Source organism: Puma concolor, chromosome B2 (genome assembly GCF_028749965.1).
Source record: "Puma concolor isolate L17-30 chromosome B2, mPumCon1.1.hap2, whole genome shotgun sequence".
NCBI classification, from domain to species: domain Eukaryota; kingdom Metazoa; phylum Chordata; class Mammalia; order Carnivora; family Felidae; genus Puma; species Puma concolor.
Window position 1 is genome coordinate 153,663,206 of NC_141671.1, and position 27,620 is coordinate 153,690,825.

The 27,620-nt window shown below is 49.0% G+C and overlaps 1 protein-coding gene across 11 annotated transcripts in view; it reads left to right on the forward strand.

Annotated features, from left to right (window-relative positions):
- The first annotated feature begins 54 nt into the window (after nt 1-54).
- The window catches only part of ERMARD (ER membrane associated RNA degradation), a 43,374-nt gene continuing 15,808 nt past the window's right edge, over nt 55-27,620 (forward strand). Inside the window, exons 1-19 of one of the 11 annotated variants that reach the window (XM_025912873.2) lie at nt 63-455; nt 1,452-1,528; nt 3,300-3,468; nt 3,982-4,121; nt 5,318-5,419; nt 5,939-6,028; nt 8,009-8,106; nt 8,548-8,684; nt 10,359-10,473; nt 11,217-11,319; nt 14,182-14,211; nt 15,903-15,971; nt 17,322-17,495; nt 20,591-20,674; nt 22,343-22,416; nt 22,998-23,123; nt 23,452-23,670; nt 24,572-24,685; nt 26,133-26,321. In XM_025912873.2, coding sequence (XP_025768658.2) covers nt 1,457-1,528; nt 3,300-3,468; nt 3,982-4,121; nt 5,318-5,419; nt 5,939-6,028; nt 8,009-8,106; nt 8,548-8,684; nt 10,359-10,473; nt 11,217-11,319; nt 14,182-14,211; nt 15,903-15,971; nt 17,322-17,495; nt 20,591-20,674; nt 22,343-22,416; nt 22,998-23,123; nt 23,452-23,670; nt 24,572-24,685; nt 26,133-26,316 — 2,100 coding nt within the window. In that variant the 5' untranslated portion in view covers nt 63-455; nt 1,452-1,456 and the 3' untranslated portion in view covers nt 26,317-26,321. The other 10 variants (XM_086708340.1, XM_086708338.1, XM_086708339.1 and 7 more) reach the window with 10 other exon arrangements.

Sequence of the window (27,620 nt, forward strand, 5' to 3'; positions counted from 1 at the left end):
CGCCAGCCGGAAGTGCGGCCGGGAGGGAGGGGCGGGGAGAGGCAAGCGTCATCTGGCGGCGCCGGCCGACAGGAGCCGGAAGTCCTGGAGGAGGAGCGGGGCGGGGAGAGGTGAGGTGCAGGTGCGCCCCCGAGCGCGCTGTGGGCGTGCCCTGTGCCCGCCGCGGTGCGGGCAGGAGGAGGTACAGCGTCGGCGGTACCCATCTGGCTGAGTGGGCCGTGGCGGGGCGCGCCCTCGGCCGGCGTCCCCGGGGCTCCGGCGGGTCTGCGCGCGCGCCGCCGCGGAAGCAGGTCGGCCTTGCCCGCCCCTCGTCCGCGACCAGACAGAAGATGGGCACCCGACTCTGACCCCGAAGACGCACCCCTTGCCCTCGTTCTTCTGAGCGCCGCCTCGACCCCCAGTTGTTCCAGGGGCGCACCTTGCAGGTCCCAGGCTGAAATTCGCGAGTAGATAGTGTAAGAAATAATGTAGTATTCTCGCGCGCGGGGACTCACAGGCTCCGAGTCAGCAACAGCCACCATTTTATGGATGCCTGGAGCCAGGGTCGTGCAAGCAGCACACGCCCATAACTTGTGTGTGTTCAGACTGGTCTCCATGCCCTAAAGGAGGTTTGTGTAGTGCACGAAGTAATATGGGAAGCGCTGTGTAGTAATTACCCTTGCAGTGGATACTTGAAATTGAAATTCCACGTTTTTAGGCCGTTTTGGTGACATTAAATAAATCACAAAGGTCTCAATGGCTGTAGCACGGATTGTATGGGGTTGCCCCACAGGGTTTTGTTTTCTGCCCTCCTGCAGTGAAATATAAAACATCTATCATCACTTTTAGCGATAGCTACTTTTTGAGTACAATGTGCTAGACACTTTTCAAGTATTATCTCTAATTACTGCAGCGCGGAAGATGATAATACCCTGCACCATTTACAGTTAGAACGGAGGCCCAGAATACTAACGTTTTCAAGGCAAGAGGGACGAGTAAGGAGGAATCCAAATTTAAGTCTTTCTAGCCCCTGAGCATAGGCCATTTGCGCTACCCCATACTTGCTCTGGACAAGACACTGATGTTTCCAAGAGTAATGGTATGGGTGCACGCACACGCACACATGCAGGGTTTCTGGCTTCTAATGGGAGGACAGGCTTGTTTGTAACTGTAATATACAGGAAAATGTATTTAATTGTCACAAGTGACAAAATATGGCAGTATGTAATATTTCTTTGATTTGAAGTGGGATTTTTGTTTCTTAATTAACGTGAGGTCCTTAATTGTACAAGAGAGTATGTGCTTGAAAGTTAACATAAAAGCCAACTTCTATAATTGTGTCTTGGTAGGGGGTAGGATATTGTTATTCCCAAAAGCTGAAGGTTGTAGGAACTTGAAGATGAGCCCAGGTAGACTCCACGTAGGATGAGCCCTCGTTCAGTTAACTGTTTGTGTACGTTTGCGGTGCCCAGGGGCCATGCTGTGTCCTGGGGGTACGACTCGTAGAAGACCTGACCTTGGTGCTGTAGGATACGACAGTCTGGGGCAGGTACGTTGATCGGGTGACTACAGCCAGAAGAGAAGATATTTCTTAAGACTTCTGTTGCCATCCAGGGCCTGCAGCGGTGGAGTAGATGGGCTCTTGTGCAAAATATTTGTCTGCTACTTGTCACTCCAGAACTTTATAGCTCATTCCTTTAGATTTCAAATGCTTTTTAAAAATGCAAGGAGTCCTTTTTCATACGAAAGTAATTCTTTAGGGTTTTATTTCCGTATCATTTAGGTGACAAACCACACTAGTTTTTGAACTAAGAGTATTTAATAAAGAGTTAACAAGGTATAGAATTGTTATAAAAAGAATAAAGAGAGATCTCTAAAAGAATTGTGGAGGTGGTAACCACGGGAAGCAGTCACTACCTGTTGCACTCTGAGAACTAAGGGAAGTGTTGGAATTTTAAAACTTGGGAGCTGGGAGGAAGGTCCCACCTAGTGAAGCTTGGATCTCTAAGGAAGAGGGGGTGCCTCTCAGCTACTTGGAGGGTCTGGCAATTCTGGGAAGCGGACCTTTGACGAGCAGATACTGGACAGGTGGTGGTGGTCTGCTGGGGGAACGGTGATGCAGCTGGGCCCACAGGCGCCGGGAGAACCTCAGACCGGATCCAGCTGCTGGAGCAGGAGGCGCTGCCACTGCCTCGGAGAAGCTCAAAGGAACAGAAAGTGGACAGGAAGGCCCAGGCTGTGGGAGCAGGTCCCCTCTTGGTCCTGTCTTGCGGTGCCTGTCATCCCTCATTGGCTGAGTAGAGTGTGGTGTGTAGGGTCATGGCATCACTGGTTATTTGGTGCACGTTTCTTGGGCGATACCCGAATTGCTAGGGCCTGTGGAAGATGGGTTGACAGGTGGGGCTGAGAGTGGGAGGTGAAACTGGGGAGCAGGTGGGGCGAACGGGCGACACTGGATAGGGGCCGGCGTCCAGTCTAGGGAGTGCCAGGGCTTAATCCCCGATGTTAGGACAGACACCCCTTAACTTGATGCATCAAATAAAGACCCCAGAATAATTTTAGCCGCAGAGTGTGACTCCTTTGCAGGTTTATAGAATGATGTTAGTGTAATGTGGGGATAATGCTGAGGATTTTGATTTTATTTGCTCCCTCATGGAAAACCAGTGTGGTTTGCTGCTTTTTACACCATATAAAGAGTCAGAGGCAAGCTTTTTACTTGTGATTTAGTTCATTATGCTTGATTTTCTGCCTTTCCATTCCCCATTGAAAAAAATTGCTCATTTTGATAGCTGTGAGATAGTATAGGAAGGCAGATGTGCTGAGCTTTGTAAACTCATGTCTTAAATATTATTAATAATTTCAAACCTTCAACATTTATTTGAAAACATGTATGTAAACTATCTTTAATTAATATTTTATCACATTTTGGGGTGCTTGGGTGGCTCGGTTGGTTAAGTGTCCGGCTTCAGCTTTGGCTTCAGCTCAGGCTCAGGTCATGATGGCATGGTCTGTGACTTCGAACCACACGTCGGGCTCTGCGCTGACAGCTCCGAGCCTGGAGCCTGCTTCGGATTCTGTGTCTCCCTCTCTTTCTGCCCCTCCCTTGCTCACGTGCGTGTGCTCGCTCGCTCTCTCTCTCTGAAAGAATAAATAAACATTAAAAAAATATTTAATCATGTTTAATGATACAGCTCTCACCATAGCCAGAAAGTATGTTAACAGTAGCTATACCTGGATAGAGAATAGGATTTCCTCGTGACTTGAATATATAATTGATACTCCATTTTTACTTGTTAAATAGTGTCTTCTTTGTATTTCAGATGCTATTAGAAGATCCTATTGCCACTTGTCTTTCTCCCTCAGTCTATGATATGATCTGTAAATTTGGGTTTGAAGTCAGAGAAACTTGTGATATCAATAGCATTGTAACTCAGAGGGGTGAAGTATGCTGGAAGACAATCACAGACTGCGTGATTTATACAGAATCAGGTCTGTATGTTCTCTGTGCCCCAGGCATCTGTCCGTACTGTTCCATTGAATGTGTCTTGCCTGTAAAATTTCCCTAAACCCTACTGACAGTGTATTTTTCTTTTATTATCAGATAAGTGCTATGTAACTTATTTCCAGCAACAACTGAGTATCTTTATTGTAAGTTTAATTATAAACTGGTTGTTGATTTTGTGGAAACTTCATAATAAAAACGTTTTTTCTTTGATGATTTAGGCATTTTCTTTTTTAATTTTTTAAGGTTATTTATTTGTTTTGAGAGAGAAAAGAGTAGGGGCAGAGAGAGGGGGGAGAGAGAATCCCAAGTAGGTTCCACGCCATGAGCATTGAGCCCGAGGTGGGGCTCGAACGCCTGTATTGTGAGATCGTGGCCTGAGCTGAAATCAAGAGTCGGACACTTAACCAACGGAGCCACCCAGGCGCCCCGATAATTTAGGCATTTTCATCACAGAATGTGAAGCTGTGATACTAACACTTGTTTCCTTCTCCTTGAAGCCCAGAGTCTGGATTACCCAGGAAGTGTGAGGCTGCTGGGCCCTGTGTGTGAGGCCGTCCACTCACATTTGTTATCTCTGACCAAGGAGCAGTTTGAAATCTGTTATACACCGTGGCTGCAGTGGACAGCTTTTCCAGAGGTTTGGCTTACAAACAGTCGTTAGAAATAGAAGACTTCACAGAGTCTACTTAGAGGCCCTCATTACCTGCTAACTTTAAAGGGGTCCCCTCATCCTCTAGCCTCCACCTGTGAAAAGGGAAAACTTGGCCTGAGCTGAGAAGCACATCCTGTGAACAAAGGAAGTTTTTGGATGCATTATCCGTGTTGGGGCTGGGGAGGTAGTTAGGCACATGGGTGCTGGTCCTGGGACAGACGAGAATGGACCGCTCCAGAACAAAAGACCTTGTGGACAGACAGTAAGGTGGTGTTGAGACAGTGGGACAAGGAAATGGGGTGGGGATGCTTGGTTTGTTGAGGCTGAATCAAAGAGGGGAGGGGTAGTTTGGGGCCACGCAGTTTGGGTTGGTTTCTTGGTTGGTTCAAACCAGCCATTCCAGCTGGCACATGAAATGTCCACAACAGAGCAGTAGGTCTACAAGGTCTAGTTCTAAAATACTTAGAGTTTTCTGATGTGGAGTAGATGGGTCACTGCTTCTCCCCTTTTCTTGGCTCTTAAGGGACACGTTTTGTTTTTGGGTTTTTTTTAAGAACTAATCAAAATAGGAAGTAAGGTTTAGGTCAAGATATTTGACTTTTTGTGACAGATTTATTGCTTTCGATAAACATTGAAGAAAAAACTTTTGAAAAACTTCTAACGTATTAAACATTTTTTTGATCTTTTAGATATTATTGTAGTTGAGTCTTGAACACCACGGGCGTAGGGGTGGTCACCCCCTGTCCAGTTGAAAATCTGCATGTAACTTTTGACTCCCTCAAAACTTAACTACTAACAGCCTACTCTTGACCAGAAGCCTTGCTGGTAACATAAGCAGTCAATTACCACATGTTTTGTATGTTTTATGATTTATATACTGTATTCTTACAACAAAGTAAGTTAGAGAAAAGTTACCAAGAAAATCATGAAGAAAAAAACACACTTACAATACTGTACTATATTTATGGAAAAAAAAAATCCACATCTAAGTGGACCTGTGGAGTTCAAACCCCGTGTTCAGGGTTCAACTGTATATGTAGAAAATGTGTACCTATACCAAAAAAGTCATAAAAATATACCAGGTGAAACCTTTAGAAGTTTGAATTTCATTAATACCATTGTTACTTTGAGTAATATTTCTTGTTGAGCACTAATTCTAATGCACGTCCTACTCTCAACAGTTATTTCCTGAAATACTTGATGCTTTGGAAAGCCTTCAGTCTCCTGCTATTTCTCTTAGCTTAATGAAACTGACAGCGTGTCTAGAACGGGCTTTGGGTGATGTAAGTGTGAGAAGTCTTTCTTTGTTGGTTTAGTAAAGTATCTGAATGAACATAAAACTTTTACAGCTGTATTTAGATTTCTTGACTTTAATTACTGGTTTTCTATTAAATGTAATCATTTAACACAGATGTTTATTTATTTATTTTGAGAGTGAGAGAGAGAGAGAGAGAGAGAGTGAGCACGAACATGACTGGGGGAGGGGCAGACAGAGGGAGACGCAGAATCCAAAGCAGGCTCTAGGCTCCAGGCTGTCAACACAGAGCCCCACGTGGGGCTCGAACTCACAAACCTTGAGACCGTGACCTGAGCTGAGGTCGGATGCCTAACCGACTGAGCCCCAGGTGCCCCATGACACAGAGTTTTAATACTTTTCTTTTTGAATGATTATGGAATCAAACATTGATGTCTTCAGTGCTTTTCTCCCCTCATTTGCACAATCAGTGACTTTTGGGTGAGTTTTTTCTTCACATTTTTTGTCTCCTAGTGGGACTGTAATACAATCCTTGTTTGATTTTTAGGTATTTTTACTGAATGGGAAGGAATGTCCTTTTCTTTTAAGAGATCTGCTTGCATCTAAGGAGCTTGCTCAGGTCTTTGGGCAGTCTGCGGTAAGTTTGTTCTTCTAAAACTGGGAGAGTAGGCACAACACAAAACAGTTCGTGTTAGCTACAGTTTTGTGCCTTAAAAATTGATGCTGCATTAGGAAAAAATTACGTCAATGATTAAATCGTACGTTCCTTTCCCACCGCCCCTTTCAAAATTGCCACTTTTCCGGCCACTTTTCCACCTCTCTCTCAGCCTGAGTCTCAGTGCGGTAGAATAGCCTCTGGTCGATGAGCCATAGTTGCTGAGCTGGGCGGTATTGTCCTCGGGCTGACAACCTGCAGTGTGGTGCCTCTGGTGTCGTGAGCCGTGGGGCCACCAGGTGGACAGCTGGAACTCTATTGCTTTCATTCATTTTATATTAAGAATTACAGTAACTTATTCTAGAATACAATTGTAACCATTTAAAGAGTGATATACTCTTATCCTAAAATCTCAGTATTTTTAATGTGTGGGAATTTGGACCCTTTGCAACTGCTCAGACTTCAGGGTGAAAAAAAATTAGGTGCCAACTGAAAAACATGCAGAGCTATTTACTTTTTCAGAATCTTCTGCAGGCCATGTGACCCAAGTCGTTTAAGACTAATGAGTAACCGTTAGGCAACTGATGAGGCAGGGTCAGGGTGAAGGGGAGAGGCAGGGTAGCGTCCCGCAGAAAGTGGAGCCCGCCAAGCCTGGAAGGTGTTTAAAGTGATCCTGTAACATGTTACAAGCTCTAATACATTATTTTGGGGGTAAGAAATCTTTTCAGTAAAGCTCTCCCACTTTACAGTGGTTCCTTGTCGCTGAAAGATCATTTTCTTTAGTGGAGAATGTGAGGTAAAGAAAAGTATAAAAGTCTTGTTGTTACACTGAGTTCTGAAACAGATCCCATGGTCTGGGGCTGTGTCCTTGTCTGCCTGGGTGCCGGTGGCCTTTCCTGCCTGCAGCCACGCCCAGCGCCTTGAGGGTCCACCGGCTCGTTGGCTTGTGTGTTTCTGATGGCCCAGGTGGTGTGAACAATTCACTAAAGTCAGTATTAAGTTAAAAACGAATGTAGTGAAATGCATATCATCGTGATTACCGATATTAGATACGAATATTAAAGGAGTAAGGACCAATGTGAGCAGGAGGTGTCTGGAGTTGCACGGAAGAGCCAGTTTGCGGGCGAACCCCTCTTTATAACTCTCCGGCTCACCCTGCCTTTGAGAGAACGTGACGGTGGGTCTGTTTCCTCCTCCGCCAGGAGGCTTTCAGTCCTTTCCCGAGTCTTCTGGATGCTCACTCTTCTTTCTCGCGTGGCCCGCTTTTGAGTTGAGTGTCTGCATATCTTCCCTTTTTCCTGACTCTGTTCCCAAGCGTGGCGTTCCAAGCCCAGAGGCAGCCCACAGACGTGTGTGGCTCTTGCATTCTGATGAGCAGGAACCCCGTCAGGGGCATCTTGACCGTATGCGCGGAGGGACAGAGGCAGGTGAGGCTTCAGGTCAGACAGTGAAGTCGGGGAGGCCTGGGATGGGAGCCTCAGTCGTCTGGCCCCCTCACGGGGTCTGCTTCCTGGAGTTTACCGCGCGAACACACGCTACTTTCTGTGAGGTTTCTGTTCACCGGGTGGTTTTATTTGGTCTAGATAGGAGGCAGGCTCGATGTCCAGTAGGAAAGCTGCGGAGCCTGGGACAGATCCCATCCCCCTTTATAGTTCTGGGTTCCCCGAGGCCTTGGTTTCACCTCTCTATGCTGTACTTCTCATTTGCAGAGTGGGAATAACAGTCGTGCCTTCCCAGAGGTTGTTGGGAGTGTGAATGAGCAATAAATACGCACAAAATGTGTCTGATGTCTTACACGCCCAGTAAATGTTTGCGTGTTACTACTGTTACTGCTACTTCTGTTTAGCCAAAGCCCTGGGTCTGTTCTCAAGAAGAAAGCAAACCTCTTCCCACTGTATGTTATATTGGTTTGTCCAGTAGTTATGCAACCATTCAGTAATCTGCTGTTCCTAACCTGGTCAGATGGATGTACTGAAAGTCTTCCTTGGATCTCCACGCGGGCTCAATCTGCGTAACATCCTGTGGCATGGGTTTGCGTCCCCTCACGAAGTCCCTCCGAAGTACGTTGCTGATGAAGTCATTTTCTCGCTCCTTTAGTGCACTAAGAGTTTGTTTGTCTTGAATTTCCCGTGAGTGTATTTTGGAAAAGATGAGAGTTTTGAAGCGGGAATTTGAAGATAAAACGGGGCGGATGAACACCTGGGGTGGTGACGGGGTTGGGACTCCGCTGCCATCCACCCCAAGGGCAGTTCTGAGGGTGGGCCTGACGGAAGCGGTGGGGTGCTCGGCCTCCTGGAGGGTGGCTCCCGAGTCTGCCAGGCTTTAGCTCCCCCCCCCACCCCGCCTCCCGCCATTGCATTAGGTTAATCCCTCCCGCGAGGGGGACCTCCCTGCGATTTAATGATGGCTTGCTTTCTTAATTTTAAGCTTGTTCTTTGACAGTAGAGCTCTTTATGTGGATGGCGGTTCATTTTCTAACATGCTATGGTGTTGCACACTAGATACTGTTCGATGATGACGCTGTTGACAGCGGGCTTGGGTCAGCTGCTAAAGAGTTACTTGCGACAAACTAAATTCGCATTGGTGCACCGACCTTTCAGAGCTCTTCCAGACCTTGAGGATTTGGCCGTTTTCCCAGGCAAGTACTACGCTCCCCATTTGTCCTGGATGTGTCTTCTTCGTACAGATATGTATAAGGTCATTAAGTAGCACTGGGACTTGAACCCTGTAGGTGGACTGTTATGCTCCAGAGGCGAGATGCCTTCAAAAGTTGCATGAAGAACCTCTTAAATTTGCTACGTAAAACCTTCCCTGGGTACCTGGGGACTCAGTCGGGATCCGACTCTTGATTTCAGCTCAGGTCATGAATCACAGTTAGCGACGGAGCCCTGCATTAGCTCCGCGCTGACAGTGCGGAACCTGCTTGGGATTCTCTCCCTTCTCTCTCTGCCCCTCCCCTGCTCGTTCTCTGTCTCTCTCAAAATAAGTAAATGAATAAATAAACACTAAAAAAAAAAAAAATGTGCCAATGGAACCATGAAATGGATGTCTAATTCAAAAACAAACAAGAAACCTTCCCTCTTTCCATGGGTTGTGGTGGGGAGGCTGTGAGAGTCGTGGCTGCGTGAGTCAATTATGAGTTTATCCTCCGGGCGTGTTGATGCACAGGTGGCTCAGGACCGTTTTGAAACGTGCATTCCCTTCTCCTTTTAGCTCTTGTGCCTGTGTGCGCGTGCTCATTATGCCAAAAAGGCCAACAGCATAGATGGCCTCCTCCGTCTTCTTTTTTCTGTGGCAGAGCCGTTTACCAAATTAATGGGGGCAGGGGACACAAAACCTGGAAAGCACAGTTAAACATGTGTTTGCTCCAAGCCCGTTCCTCCCCCCTCCCCGGGGCTGTAGGGGTGTGGCAGCGGGGTCTCTGACGCGCGTCACGGGGCGCAGCCCCGATCTCTGCAGTCCTGGGTCCGGGGGTCCGGTCCGCGCCTTTGGTGCCGTGGACTGCTGGGTCCTCTGCTGACTGCCGATCGCGTGTACTTCTTGAGACTTTAGTTGTGGAACGGTTTTGAGTTTAGAACAAAATAGATGGGGAGGTGCAGACACCCCCTCCCCCCCATCAGCATCCCACCAGAGGGCACATTTGTTCCCAAGGACGAGCCTACGTGTCCTCGTCATGCATAGTCCACTCCTGTTCTTCTGTCTTCCGAAAATGTATTTCACTTTTCTCGGTCAAGCGTGGTCAGCTGGTCCGCCCTGAACTCTTCTGCTCAAAAGTCGTCGTAGCCTGAAACGCCAAGGGGACCCTTGTCCCTGTGCCCTTGCCCCAGGGTGTCCGCGGCCACCCACAGCCGGGCTCCAGTCTGCCGGTCTCACTCTTGGACGGCGTGTGCCGCTGCCCCAGGCCTGCTTTATCAGCCCGGACAGGTCGGTCATGGGCATCCTTCCACGGTCTGGTTCTGTGTCTCTTCAGTTGATGAGTGTGACAGTACTTAAAAATACTTTTCTCTTAGGGCCTGGGTGGCTCAGTCGGTCAAACGACTGGCTCTATCTTGGCTTAAGTCGGGATCTCACGGTCTTGGGATCGGGCCTCCTGTTGGGCTCTGTGCTGACAGTGTGGAGCCTGCTAGGGGTTCCCTCTCCCCCTCTCCCCCTCTCCCCCTCTCCCCCACTCCCCCACTCCCCCACTCCCCCACTCCCCCTCTCCGCCTCTCCCTCTCTCCCTCCGTCTCTCCTTCTGCCCCTCCTGTGTGCATGTTCTCTTTCCAGGTCTCTCTAAATAAACATGTAAAAATACATGTTTGTTATTTTGCAGATATGACTTCTGAGGTACTTCCAGTGTTAGAAGAAGTGATGAAGAAATCCACTTTTATATTAAAAATCATGTTGCCGTACTGGGAAGAGGCGTTAATCAGGTTCGAGAAACACAGGTAACTAACTGAGGGTGCGGACTCAGAGGTTCTTGATAGTCAGGAGGCTGGTCCCTCTTAAAACCCTTTACTGTCCATGTTTTCTGCTGCTGGAATGGAAGAGAGGTGGGGCTTCCTCCAGGAGGGTCGAGCACAAGATATCCTCTCACAGTGAGCGAAAAGGTAGCTGTGATTGGGTGTTAAACGCCTCGTGTTGTCCTTTTGGAACAGTCGACAAAGACAGTTCTTGTTCAGAGTCGACGGAGTTCTCACTCTGGGAGGGCCTCTTGTGGGTCCCCTGCTGGAGACAAGGGAGGGGAGAAGCCAGGCTGTTTCCTGAAGGCGGGGCAGAAGCGCTCCGGAGGCATGACCTCTGCTTCCCTCCGGTTCTGTCATTGTGTGTTCATATGTACCCCGAGAACCCCCCAAAATCCTGGTACTTGTACCCCGAGAACCCCTGAAATCCTGGTACTTGAGTGTTTCTTACCAGTGATGGGAAGAATCAGGCCGACCCGTGATGACATGTCATTCTCCTGAAGCTTCTAAACGTGTTTCCTCTGATACACAAAAACAGCGGAAATGAGTTTAAAATCACCAGGCAAATGAGACTGCGTTTCGGTTTTATTGCTCGCTTTAGCGTGTCCTCTGCCCTCCAGGCTTTGAGCACACGAGGGTGACCTCTGGAATAAAGCGGCGTCACTTGGGGTTGGCGCCCGTGTTTGCTTTTAAAGCTCCGGGATTTGCTTGGTTACTTCTGTCTGCAGGTTTGCTGACTGTGCCGTGCTGTTACTGCCGCAGCTGGAGATGGGACTCAGGAGAGTGTTTGCTGTCGTTAACAAGTGTCCACAGAGACTTCTGACGGCTGAGGTACCTGTGCTTCGGTGATCCATGGGGGTGGTTGCTGCTGTTTTGCCCGTTTTCTGGACTTGTTGACGTTTTGAATCTCTTCTTTTTGTTCACCATGAAACGAATTTTTTAGCTAAGAATTCTCTTTGGAAGGCTTGAGTGCCATTTTTTGTGGCTTCCTGTTATAACGATTTTAGAGGACTTAGGATTATCTGTGATCGTTTTTGATAGTAGTATTCCCAAGTATTTTAAACTCGGTGTCAGAGAAGTAGAAACCACTTACCTTGTCCCCATAGCCGTTATTATTGGTGTACCATTGTAACCCCATGAGGTGGTCCGTGGCCTACAGCGTGGCCGTTCAAGGACACCGCTTCCTCTGGGCGGTGGCTTGGAGAGGTTTCTGGGTGGCCACATGCCCCGTTGACCGTCAGAGGATGCGGAGGGTAGAGGAAAGGAGGGGTCTGTATTGGGGGCCAGCGGCAGGGGCCGCTGGACCTGGCCTCTTCTTTCTTTGACCAGCTCAGCTTCCTCCATTTTGCCCCTTTCTAGAAACATCTGTCAAAATTCTGTTCTCAGCGTAGTGCTCCCGCATTTGCCCCCTGGGAGATCTTACTGCCACGTCTTCAGCTGCCTTACCTCTGCGGGAAGAACGATTAGAGAATACTTTGGATCTAATGAAAATGAAAGCCAGCATACACAGCATTGTGGATGTAGCCAGAGCAGTGCCAGGACGGAAGTTTCTAGCATGGGCCGCAGTGCCCCCCAAGGAAGCGCTCTGCCCTACTTCCCGGGTCAGGTGTACACGTGTTCACCAAACGCTTTTGTAGGGGTTTTCCCCAGCGTCTCAAACTACCATACTTCTGAAAAGCTTGTTTTCTCTCCCACAGATTTGTTCTCTGGTATTCCCTGTTGTCCTCCTTCGCTTGGTCACTTCGCAGTGGCCTTCCGCACCACCCCGGCCACTCAGTTCCCAGCCCTGCCCGTCTGTCCTGCCCCTGATTCCTCCTGGGTCCCTCCTTTCCAGTGCTGAGGCCTCGTCTGGCTCCCCTCCCAGTGCTCTTTACGACTCTGATCCTTCTCTCACCCTACCGCAAGTTGTTTTACACACTGATGAATATTCTTCTGTCTTTTATGGTCTCATCTGCATAAAACTTGTTAGCGGCACCCCGGTGCCTGCAGCGAGTGTCGTCCTCCTGTGTGGCGTGCTGGGGCCTCCGTGCGGCCCAGCGTTCCCGTGGCTTGTCTCCTGTCCCAGTTCTTCCGGCTTAATCGAGGCCTCTCCCCGGTTCCGGAACATGTGTGTCTCTCCTAGGGCTGTGCCCACTGTCCCCTGCCTGACCACTTCAGGCCGCATCAGTGACCCCCAGAGCCTCATCCACGCAGACTCTCCAGCTTCGCTCCTCTGCGTCCTGTTTCTGTTTTATCTCGAGGCTGTTCTGCTTTGCCTTCTGTGCATTTGTGTACAGTTTCTGGTGCAGGTTCCTCAGGAGCGGAAGGTTCACATTTGTGCTCCTGGTGCCCATGCCCGGTGCCTTTCACGTTGGCTCTGCCCAGGGCAGTGCCGGGCACTGTTGTGGGGCATCTGCCTTCTGGAAGAAAGAGCTAGAACCCCCGTTTGTCAGAGCTCTCACTTGAGCACCGCTGGGCTTTCTTCATGGCAGTGTGCTCACCGCTATGCGGTTTAAACACGTCCGGCTATTGTTATTTGACCACACAAATAAAAAGAAGACTGTTTCCATGGAGGAAGTAATTGATCAAAGAATATCTTAAATTGTCGCCCAGGCTCTTGTTCAGAATAAACATAGCATCAGTTTGTTCATAAGGCAATGCACACGTGAAAAGACTCTATAAAGCCATAAAGTGCTGTGCACACGCTATTATTTACTGAATACTTATAGCATAAGGTCTCTGAGAGTGGTGGCAGATAGGAAGAAAATGAGTGAGACTTTGTGTCTTCTAAGAAGCTTACGTGTTTAGGGGTGACAGGTAAGCCATTTGTACCAATTCTGTAAAACAAGGTAGAAGTTAATGTGTGCAGTTTATGGGGATAAATGAGCAGTTCAGCTTTTATGAGGAAGTGGTTGGGGGGTCTTGAGTAGGCAGTCGGATGTTTAGAAGAGCGCTTAGAGAAATTTTAGGGTCAGTGGTATAGGTTTGGGAGTGAAGGATACAGACTTCGTAATCCTCTATATCATAAACGTCGGAGGTAATTTCATAATGTTAGATTGGAAATACATTAATAAGCGTTAAGAGATGAGACACTTTTCTTGAGAGCTGGTTCCCACAAGATACCGATTGCATCACAGCGTGTGTAAAATCTTCCCGAATTCCCCAGCAGCCTTTTGAGACAGGAGTTGCTCATGTCCCGATTTGCAGAGAAGCCCACGTGTGGAGGTGCCCTGGGCTTCCCTTCCGGGGAGGGTGGAAGCTGGGCTTATGTGTTGGGGCAGCGGCTCCGGAGCCTGTGCGTGTAAACAGTAGTGGTTACACCAGGAAGCACGCAAAACACGGCTGCTCGTTGGAGGGCACGTTGAGTTGTGCTCTCCTGCCCGCGAAGACGAGCCACCGGCCGAGATCGTGTGTGTGAGTCGTGCTTTGTGAGGCGACGGGAGGTTTCTGACCCAGAGTGCTGTGGGAGTGGTGTCTTCACGTGGCCCCGTGCCTCTCAAGCTGTTACGTCGTGCCTCTCAAGCTGTTACGTCATACAGGACAGCCTTTCGTGCTGTTACGTTGCATAGGACATTCTACCCAGAGCGTTGCCAGATAATTTTTGGAAGAAGTTTTCGTGTTTGTGGCCATGTACTGGAATTTTTTTCCTGCTTTGAATAACGTTACTGTACTCACATTTTGCTTTAATTATTTCTTTTCTTTCCTTTTCTCAAGTCAACAGCTCTTTATACCACCTTCGATGAAGTAAGTAAACTTACAGGATATCTTGAAACAAATAAAACATTATTGTCTGTTACACAGGAAAATGTTGGTAGTCATATATGCCAAAAAAAAAAAGCCACATCACCCTTATTATAGAGTTAAGTATAGTCTTCCAGACTGATTTTGAGATCCAGTATCATTAACCTTGTTTCTCGAGTTATAGAAGGACACATATTGGAAAATGTCAAGAGATATTAATATTATATTCTGTAATTATTTGGAGGTTTTATTTATTTACTTATTTATTCATTTATTGATTTACTTGTTTATTTATTATGTTTATTTTTGAAAGAGAGAACGTGAGCAGGGGAGGGGCAGAGAGAGAGATAGAGAGGGAGACCCAGAATGCAAAGCAGGCTTCAGACTCTGAGCTGTTGTAAGCACAGAGCCCGACGCGGGGCTTGAATGCACAAACCACGAGATCATGACCTGAGCCAAGTCAGTCGCTCAACCGACTGAGTCACCCAGGTGCCCCTGGAGGTTACACTTTAGATTTAAGATTGACACTTGCTTATTTTGCAAATGAAATATAAGTGAACTACCTCTGTGTGTGTACAATATACACTTAGGCATTTATTCTGTGACTTGGATGTGTGATTCTGAATGTGAAAATCTGGAATAGTAAAAATTACCATTGAAAATACCTTTTATCACTTTATAGTATAGAGGGTTTTGTGTGGGTAGCAAATGATTGTTATCTAGCTAGAAGTATGATTCAGAGTTAGCCTACAGGAGGAAACAAAGGGAGAGTGTGGAGAGATTTGAGTGTTCAGATTACTTCGCCTTTAAGAGAACTCTTAGATTCCTTAAGTGAATGGGTGGGTGGGATTAAACTGTGTGCCAGTTTACCTGCAAACTTTATTCCATTAGGTAAATAATTTGCTGTGGTTTAAATATATGATGCATTTGATACTGTGAAGATTGAAATAGATAGTGTAGTCCTATCTGTATAGGATTAGGTCCTATATAGGAGCGGATTGGGTGGCTGGGTTCCAAAGTCTGGTGAATTAAGAAGTGGCCTTTGAAGTAATTCTGATGGATGCTTCTGTACACATCCACATGTACGCACACTTATGCATATGAATGCAACGTGAACACACATAAATATACATAAACACACACACACATAGAAGTATACACATACACACAGACACATTTATAAACACAGGTACACACGTGCATATACGTATGTACATAGATCTGTATGAACATATACAGATAAATGCAAACACATGTGCTCATATATACACAAATACATAAACACACATGTAGACATACGCATGTACATGTAAATACATATCAACACATGTACGTACAAAACACATACACATGTACCCATACATACAAATACACATAGATGTACACACATGTATAAATACATGCATCACATATATATGTTATCACACATATGCATATAAATACACGTAAACACGCATGTACTCACACAGTTAAGATATATATACATTCATATCTATTCCTAAAGTCATTATACTGGTTAAGAAAAGCTTTCTTTAACGGGTGGCTGCCATGTTTTTAAGACTGTCCTTGTTACATTTAACTTGCTTTGTGCTTACGTAGCATGTCGTACCAACGATACATCTCCTTGGATGCTGAAGGTACTGTGTGTGTGTGTGTGTACTAATTAATCCATATATTTATTTTTGGTCTTTTAGATATTGGCAAAGCACTTGAATGATGGTAAACTCAATCAACTTCCTCTTTTCCTTGGAGAGCCTGCAATGGTAAAATTCTAGGCCTTTTCTGATCCAATATTCTTATATTTATGGGTGTGATTAGCACTTCTCCAAAGTGAAGTTAATTTTGACCTGTGACGTGCTCCCCAAAGTGCTTCTGAGCCACTCCCGCGCTGTGTCAACTTGACACGTGTCACAGACACTTGCTAGGCTGTGACTGCAGCTCCGGGGCCTGGCTTCTGGCTGGTTATCTAAGACCCGCTTTCCAAAGTATATTTGGGTCTGTTGTGTGGTGTGGGCTGCTGGGGGAGCCAGGTTTGCCTTGTGAACAGCGGCAGAAGTCAGGTGTGACTAGTGAGTGTGCGAGTGTGCATGTTGGAAGAGGACAGAGAATTATGTAGAGCCATTTCCTGTTACCAATTTCTTTTTTTTTTTTTTTTCTTTATGAAGATACTATAGTAGCTACTTTGGACTGTAAGTAGAATTTTTTATTCCTTTTTTTAACTTAAAAAATGTTTGTTTATGTTTGAGAAAGAGAGAGTGCAAGCAAGGGAGAGGCAGAGAGAGTGGGAGACAGAGGACCCACTCTGCTGCCAGCGCAGAGCCCAGCGTGGGGCTCGAACCCACGAACTGTGAGATCCTGATCTGAGCTGAAGTCGGACGCTTAACCGACTGAGCCACTGGGCGCCCCTGTATTTGTTCCTTTAACTGAGAGTTTTGCAGCCTGGATTCTAGTCCCTGTGGGACATTAGTGAGACTCTGTGTGCTCTCGGGGCGTCATTTCTGCCGTCAGGACATTAGGATGATTGAGCTAGTTTATCCGCCATTTGTTTCCATCCTCAATCTTTGTGACTCTTCCGTCCACTGGCAGTTTTTTGTCTTTCTGTGTCCCCGCCCCCGCCGGTGCTATTGAGAAAGAAGCTGCTGTCTTAATCAGGCTTCATGGAGGAGGAGGCCATGATGGGAGAGAGGGTGCTGGGAGGGAGCGGCCCCAGGCAGGGGGGCAGTGGGGGCTGTATTCACGGGGGGACAGTGGTGCTTGCTCTGTGGAAGGCAAATTCGCTTCCAGGTGTGGACGCCTCAGCCCCTTGGCTCAGGGCCGACAGGAGTGAGACGCGGGGTGGGGGGGAGGGCCTACGGCGCTGGAGCTGGCCTCTTGTCGCTATGGCCAGGCAGCCGGGCCGCGGGCAGAGTTAGAGGCCTGGGGGCCCCCAGCCGGAGGCCCGCACGTACCTGGGCACCACTAGCGAGGACTCCGGTCTGGAAGCTCGGTTTTCTTGTCTCTGCAAGCCAGCGCTGCTGCTCCGTGACCGTCAGGATGGTCCGTCCAGGGCCTCGGCGCTTTCCTTCCCTTGGTTGAGAAAGCCGACAAAGTCTCTTCTGTTCATTTTCCCGAAGGAGTTTCTTTGGGATTTCCTGAACCATCAGGAGGGTCCTCGTGTAAGAGACCATCTGAGCCACGGGGAGATCAACTTCCCCGAATTTCCAAAAGAAGCGGCGAACCAATTGCTTGCATTTTCCACTGTGCTTTTACTCCGATTCGTCGACGAAGGCCTGTTGTCAGTGCTTAAGGTAACGTACAGGGAGAAAACCGGGAGATTCGCGGTTACTCGGCTGTGAAAGAGTACTTTGTTCTCACACGTCATTCGGCCTTAATCATCTTTTGTGGAAACGCGTCTGAGTTACAGTATGCCTCCAGCAGAACCGACACTTGTGACCTGATTACAGTTGCGCATGCGTTTGCCGCAACAAGTAGGTGAGCATCATGTCATCTAAAGTAATTTAACCTAGTTCTTAAAAACGTATTTTCAACGGATAAATGTGGAGTGTGTATGTACAATGGAAAATTACTCAGCCACCAAAAAGAATGAAGTCTAGCCATTTGCAACTACGTGGATGGAACCGGAGGGTATTATGCTAAGCGAAATCAGTCAGAGAAAGACAAATATCATACGACTTCACTCATGAGGGCTTTAAGACACAGAACAGACGAACACGAGGAAAGGGAAACAAAAATAATATAAAAACAGGAAGGGGGACAAAACAGAAGAGACTCTTAAATATAGGGAACAAACAGGATTGCTGGGAGTGGGTGGGGGGGATGGGCTAGATGGGGGATGGGCATTAAGGAGGGCACTTGGGATGAGCACGGGGTGTTACACATAGGGGATGAATCACTGGGATTTACTCCCGAAATCATTATTGCACTGTATGCTAACTAACTTGGATGCACGTTAAAAAAAAATGTATGCTTCACAGATACTACAAACCAGACAAGTGTAAATGGGATTAACTAAATCAGAAAATTTTACAAACGACTCAAATCGATGGGGCAGAATATTTGCATCTATCAATAAACTATAATTCTTATTTTAAAACAATTTGGGTTATTCTTATTTTAATCCTGTTTCAAATCATACATGTAACAGTTACTGTAAAAATTGTCTGAAAAGTTCCACCAAGATGGAAAGACTGACGTGAGAAGGCACTGAGGCAGACCTTCTCCTGAGGGGACCACTGTTAGCACGTGCTGTCTGTGTCTTTCCACGAGCACAGCAGCGTGGCTCGTTGTGCAGACACGTTCTGTTCCGTAGCTAGCATTTTCACGAACAGTGTGTTACCTTATTTTTATCTGCGACTTGACATTCCATTTGTATCAGTATGCCCTTATTTACGTAAGTCGTCCTTCACTGACGGCTGAATTCTAATTTTCCCTCGTGGGGAACGCTCCTAATTATAATGTCTGAAGGAGACTGTTCATTTGGACACTTGTGTAAGTGACTTTATGAAAGTGAAGTTCTGAAGCAGAAGGTACTGGCGAGACTTTGTTTTTATCTTCTTGTATTTTGGGGGTGACTTGGCTATCTTTTCTTGTGGCTGTTGGAAGTGTGTAGTTCTTTTGTGAACTGTTAATGTTTTTTTCCACTTTGTGCTTCTCCCCACTGGTTTATTAGCCGTGTGCGCCTTCTCCAGTGTGCCTGTTGCTGCCTACTTCAGTTTTGAGGTTTTTTTCATTTTGGCTTATGCATTTGGAATTATTCTTAAAAAATCCTTTGCTTTCCAAAATTATAAACATATTTACGCATTTCCCTAGTAACTTTACAGCCCCCCCCCCCCCCCATGTAGGTCTTTTGATCCAGCTGGAACTTACTTCATCTGGGAGTGAGAGAATCTAGATTTACTTATTTTTGTTTTTTGTTTTCTTGGCCCTTTTTCTTTGACAAGTCACTTCCAAGGTGGCCCAGCAGCATTTAGGAGACGGCATCTCTGTGCTGTGTGCAGTGGCCTTGGTCTTGGGTGCTCGGGGTGTATCTGTACTGACCTTCGTGATGGAGCTGAGCATCTGTAGGGTTACTTTCCCATCTGTCTTACCTTGTAGAGTTTCCCTGCCTCCTCTCTACTTAGTATTGCAGCCAAACTTGTGTAATTACACAATAAACACAAAGCCTAAGACTAACCAGGCAACAAACAGGAATGAGATGATGGGTTAACGTAGGGATATTTGATGTTTTTTTATAATAGTGAACATTATTCCCCAACGCGGTGTCTCCACGTTCTCAGCCTCCCCTCCCCGAGCCTCCCCCGAGTGGCAGTGCCATCCCAAGGCCAGAGTCCTCTCTCTGCATGACCGCACGCCGTGTTCCGTCCTCCACCCTAGTGTATGTCCTGACGCGTTTCTCCCTGCACCGTGTGCACCTGCTGGGCTGAGCTGCTCCCCCACCCCCCGCCTACCCTCCACCTGCCCTCCCCGCGATGGCCCCTCTGTTCTCTTGTCTGCACGGCTGCCAGAGCGATCCTCCACACGCCCCCTCCTCGCGTCCACCGCCCTCCCGCTGCCGCGTCCCCTCTGAGGAGAAGCCGTGTGCTCTGGCAACTGCCGGGCCCCAGGGCCTCTGTGGCTCATCACTGATCTTTCCACGTGGGAATCGTGGCTGTCCGTGGGTCTTGTGCACGTGGCCCAGAACTCCATCAGCTGCGTGTAGGACTTGGGTCTTTGAGCGAATGACAGGGTCAGCGTATTTCTTCACGTAACTTACGTCTGGCTACTTGGCGACCTGCTTTGTGCCGTTGAGAATTCTGGGTAGTTAGAGCTTCTGTGCGGGGAAGCTGTTCATTGATTATTGGTGTGTTAAATTAGTCAGCAGGCGATTCACTGACTTGTTTCTGATGGTTTTTAGCCAGCCAGCTTGGAGTTTCAGGTTACACGGTTACGTCAGCCGTAAATAATGTCATTTTACTATTTTCTTCAATGTTTATGTGTTTAGTAATTAAGTATTCATAGTGATATAACTTTTGGTTGTACTGATTTTTAATGTCTAGATTCTCATTCTGGTTTCTTACGAGAAGTTCTTACGTTCCCAGTTGTTTGTCTGGAATCGTTTTCTTCTTTCTCACTTATTTCTAGCGTCCTTGATCGTGAACAAAGGGCAGACATGGCCTTTGTTATTTATCATTGTTAATTGGCTTCATTTAAAAAAATCGTGTTGGTTATGGTTTGCTGCCTCGAACCTGTTTTAATGAAGAGCCTTGCTCTGTTACAGCTGAGTGGGATTCTGTGAAGGAAGGTAATGGGAAATTGGGACTCCCGTGTGATTAGCATTCGGTAGAAGAAAAGTACAGGCCTGACCAGACGTCATCCTAACCGCGGTCTGTTTTCTCTGAACCAGGAAAAGGCGGCGATAAGGTCACTGGTCGGTCTCGCCGAAAACTACCGTGCTCACGTCCACCCGGTGTCTCAGCTGAGAAAACAGGTGAGTCGCGCGCAGGCCTCCGGGAGGGGCGCACGCGCGGGCCCCTGCAGCGGAGCCTTTGTGGGCCCCAGGTGGCTCCGTCCTCTGAACCTCCTGTTCCGCTTCCGGCAGTTTAAGTCATTGGAGCGTTTGTTTCTTCAGGTGTTTTTAGTACCTGATGCGTGGTGGTTGGATCATCGTGGGGCCCTGGTGGGCTCTTGTCATTATTATTGCCTTTGACTCAGGACCACTGACGCTCTTTGTCCGTCGGTGGCGAAGAATGGCCATGTTCCTTTAACCACATAAGACCAGCTTTTGTCCGCTCCTAAATTAAAGCAAGCAAAGCACAAACCTGAGAGCGGTTCTGCCAGGAAGTTCCAGTGTGGAAACTGGCTTCGGCACTTTACTTCAGGCACACGTAGGGGGATAGGAATGTGGCACGAGGGGCAAGAACGGGGTCGCCTCCGAGAACATCATGATCGTGACAGTTGCTAACTTAGAAATTCATCGGTGAGATTGGCCTCTCAACGGAAGCTATAAAATCCGCACGTAAGGGGTTTAGAGAGAGATTTGCAGTGGCAGCTGGAGGGAACTCTGTCCACCGATTTATGACGTCCCAAGAAAAATAGTGTCACTTCCGAGGGGTTGTTGGCAGTCGACGTGAGGGGTGTTCTACCATGCTGGGGCCATGTGAGAGAATTCAGCCCGAATAGCTGGGTCCGGTGGGTTCTAGTTTGGCAGCGAGACATCGGGCTGACATAGCCGCACCGCCCACTTAGCCTGCCCGTCGTGGCTCTGAGCTTCCCAACAAGAGTCGCTGGCAGGGAGGCCACCAGAAGCTGCCTGCAGGACTCCACACGCAGAGACAGGAGGGAGGGAGGTCCCGGAAGGAGGAGAGGCCTCAGGAAGGCAGGCTTTGTCCGTGGACCTCCGCGGCTGAATCTCCAGCCCCACGAGGCCCCCTTGCTCCTTGGCTGCTGCTTCCGTGGCCCCTCCGTGCCCCACAGTGGGTGTTTCAGATGATCACCCTTTCCTGCAGCCTCTTATTCCTGCTGTCCGTTGTTTATCCATTTTTCATTAGGCAGTCTTGTATCCTGTCCCTTGTAGGGTCATTGCTTGCTTATTATTGCCGCATAAATTACCCACATTCAGTGGTGTCAACAGCAGTGTTTAACATGCTCCCACTTTCATGCATCAGAAGTCTGGGCTCCGCTGGCTCGGTGTTCCGTGTGAGGGGATGAGAAGTTGGTGCAGGGCTTCCCGATTGCTGGCTTCCCCAGGAGAGGCCCAGCCCTCTGTGACCTGTCGTCCAGAGTCACACAGCCTAACTTCTGCTGTGTTGTCTGGGTGAAGGCCACCCACTACAGCGAGTCCTGACTCGGCGATGGAGGAGAATTGTCGACCTCGGCTCTCAAACGAGAGGCGCCAAAAGACTTGGGGATAAGTTTTACAGCTAGTCCAGGTGTTAACTACCTTCCAATCCCCTGTTGACTTCACCGGCCTTCCCTTATCTGATTCTATTGAATAGCCAAGCCCTGCCATCTAGTTTTAAAATGTAAGATCTGTAACAGTTTTACCAACATGCATCTTCCGGAACGCTGTTGGTTGCTACGTCTGTAGCAGTTTGCAAACGTGTTTTCCAGGCCGTTCTATAAAAGCTTTAAGGGCAATAGGGTATTTTCCTTGCAGGTGCTGAGCTGTGAGAAGAGCCTCGGGGCTTGGCCCCTCCTGTCTTTGCCCACAGAAGCCGAGGAGGCTGCCAGGTGAGTTCCATCCTGGGGCCCCGGCGAACGCCAGCCTCGAGAGGTGTGCTGGCCGAGTGCGGGGAGGGGGTGGGGAGGTGGGGTGTGTGTGCTCGGGGGATCACCGAGTGCGGGGGTGGGTGGAGGGGACGATGACCGAGTGCTGGGGGGGGGGTGACGTGGGGGGAGGGGGAACGACCGAGTGCGGGGCGGGTCAGAGTGAGCCTCGGTCTCTGCACGGGGGTGGGGGGAGGGGGCCGGGCCGGGCGGTGAGGGAGGAGGGTGGTGTCCACTAGCGAGACTTGGTGGTGAGAAGCGGGGTCTGAAGCTGAGGAGAGAGCCGGGGGTGGAGAGGTCGCTTGGAGTCAGGATGTAGCAGGTCCCAGGTTCTCCTGGAGGACGCATGGGTGACCTGTCCCTTTTGTGAGCAGTCGTCCTGTGCTCGTACCACTGCCTCGACGGAGCCTGTTTTCTTTGATGTCTGGGGAAACTAAGTTGCAGATGAAGTGCTTTGCTCAGTGAACCACTGAAATAATCATCGCGCATGGGCACCGATTGGCATTTAATCGTCGTCCTGTATCTTTAAATATTCTGTCTTTCAGATTAGAAGGTCATTCTGAGACCGATGCCTGCAACTCTTTACTTACAGAAATCATGTCTGAGCTGTGTCACCACCTGCCTGAGGATCACCGTGTCGCTAGGGGCTTGGACAGCCTTCCTGCTGAGAAGTAAGCGTCTGGGAGTTGTTGAATCGTGGTCACAGACTCCGCCGTTGTGTGTGTCTCCAACTGGGCGAGCTTGTGGCGGCATCAGATCCCACGGTGGTTGTGCCGCCAGGGGAGCGGGGAGATGAGCCTCGACGGGCTTGTGCGCGTGCGCTGTGCCTGACGAGCCGGCCCTGTGCCCCGTCCCCCCCCAGTCCAGCATGTGTGTCGCCTGCCATGTGTCATGTTGGCCTAGGCACAGTGCACGACTGGCCACGCTCTCCGGAAGCTGACCTTCCAGGGAGCCCGGGCGGCGCACGTGCCCCATGAGAACTCACGCTCTAATCCCCAGGTGGCCCCAGGTGATCCGTGAACTCTGCGGCACCCCCGTGCCAACTCTGTTCTGTCCCAGAACCGTTCTGGAAGTGCTCACTGTCCTCCGAAACATCACAGCACACTGTGCCCGCGTGTCCAGCCAGGTCGCTGCCTCCGCGGAGCTCAGACAGCAGCAGTGGGTGGAACGGAGGCTGCGCTCCCGGCAGAGACAGACGTATCTGCACATGCTGAGTAGGTGTGTGGCTCGCCGTCCCGGGTCCCTGTTGGGCAGGAGTTCTCTCGGGATGCGGTTCTGATGCTTTTTCAGAAAGTTCCGGCACATGTGATTTTAAACACTATTGCAATTTGGGCATATGAGAATATGGGTGTTACCGACCCGAAAGAATATTCGGATTTTAAATATTAACAGCAGGTCAACCTGGGTGCGTCTGCCTTCTGGTGTCTTCACCTGTGTGTATTTCAGGAAGTGTTCCATCCTTAGGAAATTACAATTTTGGACAGATTACTAGAGCTTTGGGTTGAGTGGCGTCTGTGTCTCGAACACTTTTAACAGGTGTTCCCCGGCTGCTTCTGAAAGGTAACACGCAGTTACACTCTTAGCAGCAGTCCGTAAGGTGGCTGTTATATGTACATCCTTCCCCAAGTGGTGTATTTGAGAAAATGCTCTTCCAGTCTCACGGGCGAGATAGTATCTTACTTTGATTGTAGTATCTTTGAGTCCTGGAGACGTTGCACATGTCTTCACGTTACAGCCATAGGCGTATTTATTCTTGTGAGAGTCCTTTGCCAAACATCAGACTAGAAGTAAGATGCTGGCTGGTGGCACAGAGACTCAGGGCCGGTGGAAGCACGGGGTGTGGAGCCTGCTAGCAAGTCCTGCTCCTGGGCAGCTGGGCACCGTCCTGCTGGGGACCAGCCTCCTGAGAGGCTGCTCCTGAGGGGGGGGCGGGGCGGGCAGGTGGCGGCAGCAAAGGGGTGGGGGGGGGCACACGGGGAAACTGCCACAGAGGCAGCCTCCTCTTGAGAAGTTTGCATTTCAGTTCCCTTGAAAAGAAAAAAATATTGAAAAAGGGTTTGCATTCATGAAAGTGAAAAATACTTTCGTTTGTCAAATTTTAACTGTTGTCTGTTTTTAGTATTAAGCTTCTGTCTCCTGTGCTTTACCTGATTTTACTGCTGATTGCGCTGGAATTGGTCAACATTCATGTGGTTCGTGGAAAAAATACTTGCGAATATCAACAGTATCTAAAGTAAGTATGTCCTGCCTATGAGAAATGAAACTATGTGTTGGTAATTGTCAGCAATTTTCACTTCTATTGGTTATTTTCCTTGATAAATTTTTTTTGAAACCCCCCAGTCTTGGTTGGCTCTCCGCCATTTTTCTCTGTGGACTTTGGGGCAAGTTTGTGAACGTTTCAAACTAACACCGTGTAGGCTCACTTCAGAAAATTTATGTGACGCACTTGTGAGTGCTTTCAGAATTCCTCACTCTGTGTAGCGACACCACCCAGGGACGGGTATTGCTGCTAGTTTGGAGGTAACACGTACCTCGTGTTTACGACGGATATGAGGGGTGCCTGGGTGGCTCGGTTGAGCGTGCGACCGCGGCCCAGGTCATGATCTCACGGTTCGTGAGTTCGAGCCCCACGTCGGGCGCTCTGCTGTCAGCGTGGAGCCTGCTTCGGATCTTCTGTTCTCCTCTCTGTCTGCCTCTCCTCTGCTTGTTCTGCCTCTCTGTCTCTTTCAGAGTAAATAACTAAACTTAAAAAATAAAAAAAAAAAAAAATCATGAAAACATGACCGACGTTTTCTTAAAGAATCATGGAACCCAAGTGGGAATAAGGGCAGCGAACTTGCAGAATGTTAATGACTGGTGGCTTTAGCACTGCTGATGCTCTGGGCTGGGGGGTCCTCTGCGGTGGCTGTGTGGATACGCAGGGTGGGAGCGGCGCCCCGGGATAGCCATAAGTGGTGTAGACATCCCCAGATACGGTGTCCTCCCCAACTGAGAACCACTCTCTAGACGAAGCATCTGTGGATTTTTAGTGCATTATTCTTTTAACTTCCAAGTTTGAAAATACTTGGAGTTAGACTCTGGAGAACATCTTAGACTACTTGGCAGACTGGAGAGAACTTGGAAAATACAAGCGTGACTGATTCCTCTCAGTCGGGAGGAGGGATGTGGACGGTTTGGTGAACGCACGTCAGCAGTGCTGCCACGGCAGAAGGTGTCCCACGAGGCGGTGCAGCTATAGGGCTCGTCGCGAGGGCAGGCACCGGGTGCACAGGAGCCCAGGACTGAGAGCAGCCCGCACGCGGGGCCCCGGGGCTCGCCTGTTCCCCGTTACGTGCGTGTGTGTTTATCACGTGGCGTTTAATCCATGTGGACTCTAACACCCTTTCTGGAACTCAGTTCTGTCTCCTAAAACCATTTCACTGGAGCTGAGAGTAAGTTTGAAAAGGCCCCCGGGTGTGTAAAACTCGCGGGAGTCCAGCCCCCTCTCCAATCGGGAGGCGTCTTGGCATCTCCCTCTGACTCCTGTGCTCCTGTTTCCGTTCTGCATGTACTTCTCTCTCTCGAGTTTGCAGACAGAAATTAAGGCCAATAGTTTGGATCCCAAAAGGAAGAGAGTGCATTTAAATCATTGGGGCATTCTATGATAGAATAAAGGAGTTCATTTCTTTTTATTAAAACAGGTTCTTAAAGTCGATCTTGCAGTACACGGAGAACCTGGTGGTTTACACCAGCCAAGAGAGGAACAAGTGGAATGAAGCGATCGTTCTTACGCGTACAGCTCTGTTGAAAATTTGGACTTTCAGTGAGAAGAAACAGATGTTAATACATTTAGCCAGGAAATCCACAAGTAAAGGGGTTCTGTGAAAGCACTTACAGGTCAAGATGCTTTGGGCGACATCCAGAAACCCGGTCCGCACAGGCTTTATTTACCTGCATGGAAATTGAAAATCCAAAGGTAGGGTGGTTTCCAGGGTCTGTTTGATCAGGGATCCAATTCCGTTTCTCTGCGGTTTTCTGATTTGCTGTTCCTGAGTCGGTGTGAACCTCAGGCTGGGTCCCATCCCGAAATCAAGTGGCCACGGCAGTTTGGTGCCCCCCCCCCCCCCCGCCATGACACAGCGTCCAGGGGCAGGGGTGCTTTTCACCCCATGTCACCCAGAGAACTCTTGAAAACTGTCACTGTGGCCGGGACCCTGCCACCGTCTGTACTCACTGGCCAAGCTGTGTAGGTGTCCAGTCCTGAGCAACCACCGGGACACAGAGAGCGAGCTTGGGCCAGTCTGGCCTCATCCCCGGAGCTGGGAGTGAGGTTGGACGATCCAGGTCCCATGGGAAGGGTCAGGAGGAACAGCTCCTGGGAGGTACGCCAGGCAGACGTGGGCGCCGGGCAGCACGTGGCTGGGAGAGCAGGAGCCCGGGCACGTGTCAGGGTAAGGAGAGTCCCATGCAGGAGCAGGGAGAGCCGGAGGGGTGAGGGACAGGGTGCAGCCACCTCAGTCCAGCCCAGAGAGCCACGGTCTGCGCTTCTCCAGGGCTCCCTGTGCCGCTGCAGCTGTCTGACCGTCTGTCTCAGGTGGCAGCCGCAAAGCCAGCAGCCGTCAGGGCCCCCGTGAGGCTGTCCGGACCCCAGGTCTGCATGTGCGCTGGGCCACGTACGGTGAACTGTGGCCTCCTCTCTGCTTTGCAAACCTGGCCGGCAGGTTCTAACCCACAGCCCTCCAAGGAAGGACATCCAGCACGTGCGTTTCTGGCTTCTTTGCTGTCGGAGAACAGTGTCGAGGGATGGTGCTGTGGGATGACAAACATTCTGGCACATTCCGTCCATCCCTTTGCCAACTCCGTACCCGCCACACCTTTTTTAAACTAAACTCCTGGGTGAAGGCAGAGCACCGAGCTTCTGCCCCTGTAAAGCATCCTTGCTGTTTGCAAGTGTAGACCCCGAATCCCACAAGTCCCCGTTTCTGTTCCTGGGACGTGTTCTTTGGCAGGTGGTCACAACCTCCCTTGGCCAGATTCTAAGTGACGATTTGTAGGAGTAACCACTCTTAACCCTGCTGATGTTGGAGCTGGACCGGAAAAGGGCAGACAAGAGAACCCATATACTTACCAAACCTGCGAAGGAATAGGTGGGGCCTGTGCACCTGGTGATCTGCAGAAGTTGGTATTAA